Source organism: Lathyrus oleraceus, chromosome 2, assembly GCF_024323335.1.
Source record: "Lathyrus oleraceus cultivar Zhongwan6 chromosome 2, CAAS_Psat_ZW6_1.0, whole genome shotgun sequence".
Classification (NCBI taxonomy): domain Eukaryota; kingdom Viridiplantae; phylum Streptophyta; class Magnoliopsida; order Fabales; family Fabaceae; genus Lathyrus; species Lathyrus oleraceus.
The window spans coordinates 12,084,168-12,091,673 of NC_066580.1; the positions used below are offsets into that span (position 1 = coordinate 12,084,168).

The 7,506-nt window shown below is 33.0% G+C and overlaps 1 protein-coding gene across 6 annotated transcripts; it reads right to left on the reverse strand.

The window, feature by feature from the left end:
- Positions 1-313: 313 nt before the first annotated feature.
- On the reverse strand, positions 314-6,894 carry LOC127117636 (protein ENHANCED DOWNY MILDEW 2). 6 transcript variants are annotated; one of them, XM_051047712.1, is made up of 13 exons: positions 6,711-6,894; positions 6,017-6,479; positions 5,824-5,920; positions 4,665-4,718; positions 4,385-4,530; positions 3,489-3,585; positions 3,293-3,391; positions 2,484-2,704; positions 2,313-2,396; positions 2,099-2,226; positions 1,899-1,918; positions 1,363-1,724; positions 314-930 (listed from the first exon to the last, which is right to left on the reverse strand). In XM_051047712.1, exons 2-13 carry the CDS (start codon positions 6,463-6,465, stop codon positions 432-434), a joined length of 2,256 nt encoding a protein of 751 aa, XP_050903669.1. In that variant the 5' UTR covers positions 6,466-6,479; positions 6,711-6,894; the 3' UTR covers positions 314-431. The 6 variants fall into 6 exon arrangements, with proteins under 6 accessions (XP_050903669.1, XP_050903668.1, XP_050903667.1 ...); XM_051047711.1 differs by having other exon boundaries at positions 1,363-1,805; XM_051047710.1 differs by having other exon boundaries at positions 1,363-1,918.
- Positions 6,895-7,506: the final 612 nt, after the last annotated feature.

Consider the following 7,506-nt stretch of genomic DNA (forward strand, 5'->3'; position numbering starts at 1 on the left):
AAGCATGCATTGTAGATGCCTTTACATAGACTCAAATTTATCGACACCCCTACCAAAACCGAAGTGCTGCTGGAACTTAATTAAAAGGAAACGCATTTAAAACTGATATATGGGCCTCGTTGCCCAAGCTCTCTTTTATTGAAGTTTATACTTTCAAACTATTTTTTGATCAATTTTCCATAAGAGTCTAATTCTAAAGGATAAACCATCAACTTCTTTTAACCAATAAAGTGTAGACTAGTAACGTTATACTTATTATACCAAAGAAAGATCTCATTGCTTAATTTTTTTTTCAAAATGAACCGATCAAAGATGGCAAAGAAATAAGCTTATCCGACTAATCTAAGAGAACCAAAATCCAAAATCTCTATGTACAATACATATATCAAAATTCCTTAAATCTAAATCATACACTGTATTACATGTAAAACCTACTCATCAAGCCAACCTGCTGAATGGTGGAGGGAATATTCATAATTAGGACCAGCTGCAAAACCTGCGGGCACAACACGTTCAGGAGTCTGGAAACTTTTAGTCTCACTACGAGTTTTCCTCTGATGGCTAGACCCTTCTTTTACAGGCCGCGTTTTGGTTTTGGCTTTAGAGAGCGCATCTTTTTCTGTAAACAATTGTGAGGACACACCCAGTCCTCTTCTATCATTTTTCTTGATTTGTTTTCTCTTCCCAGATGTCTTCCAAGACTGGTTCATCTTAAACTCCTGTCTCTTATCACTCTCCCCATCAAGACTACCAAGCCTGGAGCTTCTTTTCTGACTTTCATTTACACATACTTGTTCTTCTTGAATACCAATTGACTCTGGGAGATCATGATTCAGCACCAGCTTGTCCTCAACATCTCCCAACTTTTGCTTTCCTACCACACCCTCCAACAATATTGAGGATCTGGCTTCTTTAAATGAATCCACCAAACTACAAGCAAGGAAATCATCGAAAGTACACAAGTACAAATCATTATCATGCTAAACAAGTGCATAAATTAATGGCATAAATTAATGGCAAATTTATACCTAGCTTAGTTTGTGAAACTACTAGCTATTTTAATTTTCTAAATGTGCTTTTTAACTTGTTAATAAGATATAGACTCTTCAAATGAACAATTATGATGGAAACAATTATTTTGGCCTTTTCATTATTTTAAAAAAACGAACATAATTGTTAACAAGTAACATTAACACAAATTTTAAGAAATGAAAATATAAAATGTTTTGAAACGGTGAACAGGGCCTTAGATTTCAAGATTCTTAAAAAAGGGCGCTGCGTTAATATGGCAAACATTACAAAAGAAAGATGCCAAAAAGGAACAAAATGAACAAGCAAGAAAATTGAATTAGATAGACATACCCTTTCTCTGAATCAGCATCTAGTGGAGACAATACACTTCTAATAGGCTTGACTGACAGGGTCTGATCATCTGCATCATCAAGCTGCTTGCTTTGTTTTAAACCTTTACTCATAGGAGCTGGAGGCAATATAGTTCCTATAGGCTTGATTGACAGGGTTTCATTATCTGCATCATCGATATGATTGTCATGCTGGGTTGGTTTAATACTCATAGAAGCATTCAATTTCTGACCAGTTAGGTTTGAGACCGACTTCTTATTTTCAGTCAAAACCCTTCCGGATGTTTCATTTGATTTTGATTTATTTGAAGGCAATTTTCCAGTCACTTCAGATGCTGCTGCAGTGCTCTTCCCAGATGATTTAAACAAGTCAACATTATTCTCCAATGCAACTCTCTCGTTGGTTGCTTTAGAACCTGCTGCAGTGCTCTTCCCAGATGATTTATCAAAGCCAAAATTGTTCTCCAATGCTAGAACTGTCTCCCTAGTTACTTTAGATCCTGCTGCAGTGCTCTTCCCAGATGATTCATCATAACCAACATTGTTCTCCAATATAACTCTCTCTTTAGTTGTAGGTTTCAACCTCTTACTAGAAGTATTACTTTCCCGAACACTAGCTTTAGCATCGGGGAGTTTTATATGATCTTTTACAGGAGTCCCAAGCTTCTCATTGATCTCATGATTTGCAGTGCTCTTCCCAGATGATTTAATAAAACTAACATTGTTCTCCAATATACCTCTCTCTTTAGTTGTAGGCTTCATCCTCTTATTAGAAATATTATTTTCCAGAACACTAGCTCCAATGTCGGGGAATTTCACATGATCTCTTACAGGAGTCCCAAGCTTATCAATGATCTCATGATTTCTAGTCCAATGAAATGATAAAAAAAATTACACAGGGGCATTAATAAGGACAAATTTTAAAAACGAAAAAATCAACAGAACACTTACAAGCAATATATAAGAATGCGATTGTTTGGCAAAAGACCTTCCCAAGCCCTTGTTTGAACACCATCGATGTCAAAAGCAATCCCTCTGCAAAAATCAACTTCAGAATCAACCCCGTATACAATATCAATTAGAATCATAAAAAGGACAAACAAAGAAAAAGAGAGAACGTACATTGGCAAACATTTGCGATGATATGACTTTGGACATCGGTTACAAACTCCAAATTGCAACTCATGTTCCATCTTATTCTCCAATCCTTTACAGACACAACAAAAATGAATTGGACAGGTAAAGGGTTTCCCCTCAGCAATATGTTTCTCAGGGGGGAGTAACTTTGCGACACAATGTGGATGGTAGAAACGGTCACATGTTTCAGAAGCACATTTAATGACCTGAAAGAGGGATTCTCGAAATTTTAGTTCCTTACATCATATCAAAGCTCTGTTGTTCATAACTTAAAAACTCTTGTTTCCAAAAACCATCAGTATCTTAACCAGTCCACCAAAATCAATACCAGATTAAAAAAAGACACTGAAACAAGAGAACCATGTGCCAAAATCAGCATATCACAGGAATACAAGTTAGAAAAACAAGGATGGGTATGCTACATAATGTGTTTATGTGCAAGGTATGCTTTGAAGAACAATCAGCCTTACGAGATTTGAAACCTCATCTTTTCAAAAACTGTCGCCAATACGCAATAAGTAAAATATATACTATTGTTGAGAAGGAAAAAATCTATATAATATAGGCCTGTTTCATTTACAACAGATTGCCTCATACTTCTAGATATTTAAAATCGAACAGGTTGACTCATTCTACATGGCAACTGATTCTCTTCTCAATGCATAATTTTTTAAACAAGAAATATTTTGTTTTAAAAAGCATTACAAGGACGAGCGGGTACATCATTCAGCAACGAAAAACATATACATGAACTAATCAGCATGAGAAACCTATTTTATTTTCTACAGAAATACCTCAGCACCCTTATCTTTATCAGAAGAACCCAGCTCGCCACATGCAAAGCATTGATGCTGACGATATTCGCAATTTTTACAATAAAATGTCTCAATATCCTGCAATTATTTTGCAACAGGCAAACAAATTTCTACATCATTATCTGAAGTGGAAAAGAACAAGAAAAATAATTATAAAAAAATAAAATTAACATACATCAACTTGCTTCTTTGTAAAACCAAGAGAATCACACAGAGATTCCCTACCATCCGCCTTAGTAGCATGAAATGACCTCATGCATGCTCCATCACACCTGCATGAAATTTGTTAAAATATATTTCGGATATACTGGAAATGGTAAAATTATAAATTAAATGAAGGACATAGATTTAAATGGTTTGTTTTTAGACAAAGATTCACAGTAGGAAATTGGCTTTGTCTCATTCATATAGACAATCCAAACTAGTGGGAAAAGAATTTTGATGTAGTTTGTATGTATCTTTCGGAAGAATTATACTAGAACACCCTTTTCCAACACAAGCTTTTTTACTAGTTGAAACCTATGAAGCACTGACACCCCAAATTTGACCCCAACGCTGACACCAGTAATAATTTCAAAAAATAAATAAATTAAACGTAATCACAAGTGTCGGTGCAAGTGTCCGATACCGACACCTCTTTTTTCAGAGGTGTCGGTGCTACATAGGTTGAAATTCAAATGGGTCCCATTGAAAAATTTCTGGGACCTACATGATATTGTAGAATCTATTTGAATTTCAACCAATAGAATAGTGTGTTGCTAGTACTCCTCTACGTAGGATTATATGGTAGAATCAATTAGTTATTCAATTTTGGAAATTATTTTAGAAATTATTTCCTGGTTATTTATAAAATTTCTCGACTTGTTTTTTTATTTAAAAGTGATAGATATTTCTCATAATATATTGGTTGTATGAGCTTACATATGTTAGTCAGACTGAATATATTAGTATAAAATAGTAATACCGGTTCGATAGCATTTTGTACCCAAATTACTAGACGTCATAAGAATACTTTATAGTCATAGATACAAACATCAAATTAAATAAGACGATAAGAAGAAGAATTCATACATTAGAAGATCACCACCATTGTCACATATTGCACAAACAGAATCAAACAAATCATCCTCTACTTTTGAGTCTTCATCAGTTTCATCGATGATGTCATTGTCAGTATCATCATCTCTAAACCCAGGTTGTGACAAATCTTCAAATTCCTGAAATCGAGTAGTAAAACCTTAAATATATATTATAAACAATACATATGCCTAAGTAAAACGAATGTAAGGGAGATAATATATCAGACAAATCATTTCTGATTAAAGAAAATGAAATTAAATATGCAACAAACCTCATAAGATAGTTTTTGATACTCTGGCTTGTCCCCTAAAACTGTGAGCAAAAGCTGTTTACATCATCACAATATTTTCATTAATATGAAGCACGCATGTGGAGAACTACAAAACAAAGTATCCTAATCCCACAAAGCCTTTAGTTGAACAAATCTTTTGTAATTATACTTAATGAGTACAACAATTTTTTTAGCAAAAGAACAAGGAAAATTATATTTTAACTCTTATACAAAAACGAGACGTGTGTAAATCAAACATAACTGAAGAAAAGAAAATTTTAAGAGTACACAGAATCCAAACCATTCATTACTTAAATATGTTATAGCTGCATACTTTTTCCAAGAGTAAAAAACAGAGAGAAGAAAAACATGGAGAATATTAAAAGAAACAGAGTTTAACCAATCAACACTTATTTGCAATATTCAAACTGTTAACAGTAAAGCACTAATCAAGATCATACATCTTATCCAGTTCATTCCTGTAAGCAATCCACTTTGTGCACATGATATTCTAATCTTAAACTAGAAATCTCATAGATCTATGACTAACTCAAAAAACAAGTATGGATCATATAACCTAATTAATAGCTTAATAAAAAGGATGCAAAGTTATTAAGTTTGACGCGTTCCTCCTCTTCCACTCAACTAACAATGTAAACCAATGCTTTGGACATACTACTATTAACCATTCACAATTTACTGATAAACACCAGTCTTTGTGAAGTCTCTTGAGTCTCGACAGACACCACCTCATTCAAAATTCTACTTAAATATTGTGTTGTTCGCCGTATATTTCAACTGGTCAAAGAATATGATAAAGTAGAGAATCATTTCATTGCTGATTTTGTGCCTTGAAAATCAAGACAATAAGCCAAAAACTTCCACAGATGGTTAACAAAAACAGCTAATTAAAATCTTCTTTGCATCAACCAACACATGTACACAAACACCATCTTCATGGCAACTAGTTTAACTTATTGCAAAAGTTAACTTCAATAACTAAAACTCATTGCAATAATACAGAAATACAATTCAAATCACAAAATCAACCCGTATTTCGAATGATTAAATTTCAATAGGGGATTAAAGAAGAAGAAGAAGAAAAAATAATAGTTTCCTAGTTCAACACCACGATATATTTGAGAAAGAAAATACAGACCTTAGACCGAGCCAAGACAACATCTCTTCTGGTAGCTTCACCAATCAAAGGCATATGATCCAGTAAATCCTTGTGTGAAGGTTTAAACCCATAAGAGCTACAAAATACATCGATTTAAAAACCATCATAAAATGCACTTTTCACATAAGCCATCACTCATTAGCTTCAGAAAAAGAAAAATCCAGAAAAATACCTCAAATCCCTATCCTTACACAAGTTACTCCAAAAAGACACAGTAGATAATCGAGGCTTCTTCTTAACACAATGAAGAAAGTAAAGCGTAATTAAAACAGTTTTAATAACATCCTGAAAGCTTTTCCGTGGCTTCTGAAGCTTGATCCACCTTCCATCCTTTGATAGCAACAATACCTCAGGTTTCAAACCAGAAATATCAAACTTCCAAGCAGTAACCTGCATGAAAATCTTCTGCAATCCACTATCAGAAGTTCCGTGTAGGAATGTCTTCCCTCTTTTGTCATCATCAACATTAGAAACCTTGGAATCACTCCATTGAATCGGCAAAACAGAAAAAGACACAGGTTCATCTTCGTCATCTTCAAGATGATAATTCGATACAAGAAGAGACTGAAACTCAGTCTCAGATTCAGGTTCATCATCTGAAATAGCTAACCGTCTCTTCATCTCAACAAATCCTTCTACACTATCGGAAAACAACTAAATCAAATTAAAAAGTAAATCAATCTATTAAAAACAACAAATGCGTAATGCTAACTATAATTCTACGAATCAAAAACCAATTAGGGTTTGAAACTTCGTAAAATAGATATATGAATCAATTAAAACCCTAATTCCTAAATTCGGAATCCTAATAATAATGCAGAAAAGTGAAATTAAGAACAGAAAAGGAAAAGATAAAGGGAAGTTACCTTGAATTGATTATCGATGAGGTTACGGTGTGCGAGAGAGAATGCGATTGTGAAATCGAAATCGAAAGAGTGAAGATGAATGATGAAATTCTCGTGTTCTTATGGGAATAAATTGGATCACGATTTTTTTGGCTTAAACCCTTTGTACTCCGAACACTGATAGTAAATATTTCATCAAAAATATGTCAAAACTAAAATAAATTAATTTTAAAATATATTTATATAGAAAGTTTTTCTTTGTAAAAAAAGTTATAGGAAAACTGAAGCTTTTAAAAGTTTTTCTTCTAAAAAAAGAAATTGATTTTTTATGTGTAAAATATTTTTTTAAACTATTTTTTAATCTTTTGTTTTTGTGTGAACTGATTTATAAACAAGATCTTTATTTAAAAACTAATAGATATATTTGATTTTGATTTGATTTTGATTTGATTTTGATTTTAAGTTTGATATTATTTGAAATCGATTTAGATTTGATATTTAATTTAAATTTTATTTTACTTTAAAGAAAATAGATGAGAATTTTTTTTAAAATAACCACTAATTTCAATTTAAATCCCTAAATAACTTATTTTTAAAAAAAAAATCAAAATAATCATTTTTCTTAGTTGGTGCGTCAGTTGAACTGACGCATCCAATAAAACTATAGAGGAGGCGCCATTACCCTTGGCGCATGCTCCCAATGGTGGGCAACCTAAGCGCCACATGCATTGCGCATGCATACACTACATAGTGTATGCGCCAATGCATGTGGTGCATGCACCTATATTTTTTTTTTAATTTAAATGTTAATTTAAAA

Coding starts and splice junctions, on each gene's coding strand:
- LOC127117636 (XM_051047707.1), bottom strand. CDS start 6,465: ATGAAGAGACGGTTAGCTATTTCAGATGATGAACCTGAATCTGAGACT. Junction 4,719..5,823: donor TTGTCTTGGCTCGGTCTAAG/GTCTGTATTTTC, acceptor TGATGTAAACAG/CTTTTGCTCACAGTTTTAGG. Junction 2,397..2,483: donor CATCGCAAATGTTTGCCAAT/GTACGTTCTCTC, acceptor TGATTTTTGCAG/AGGGATTGCTTTTGACATCG.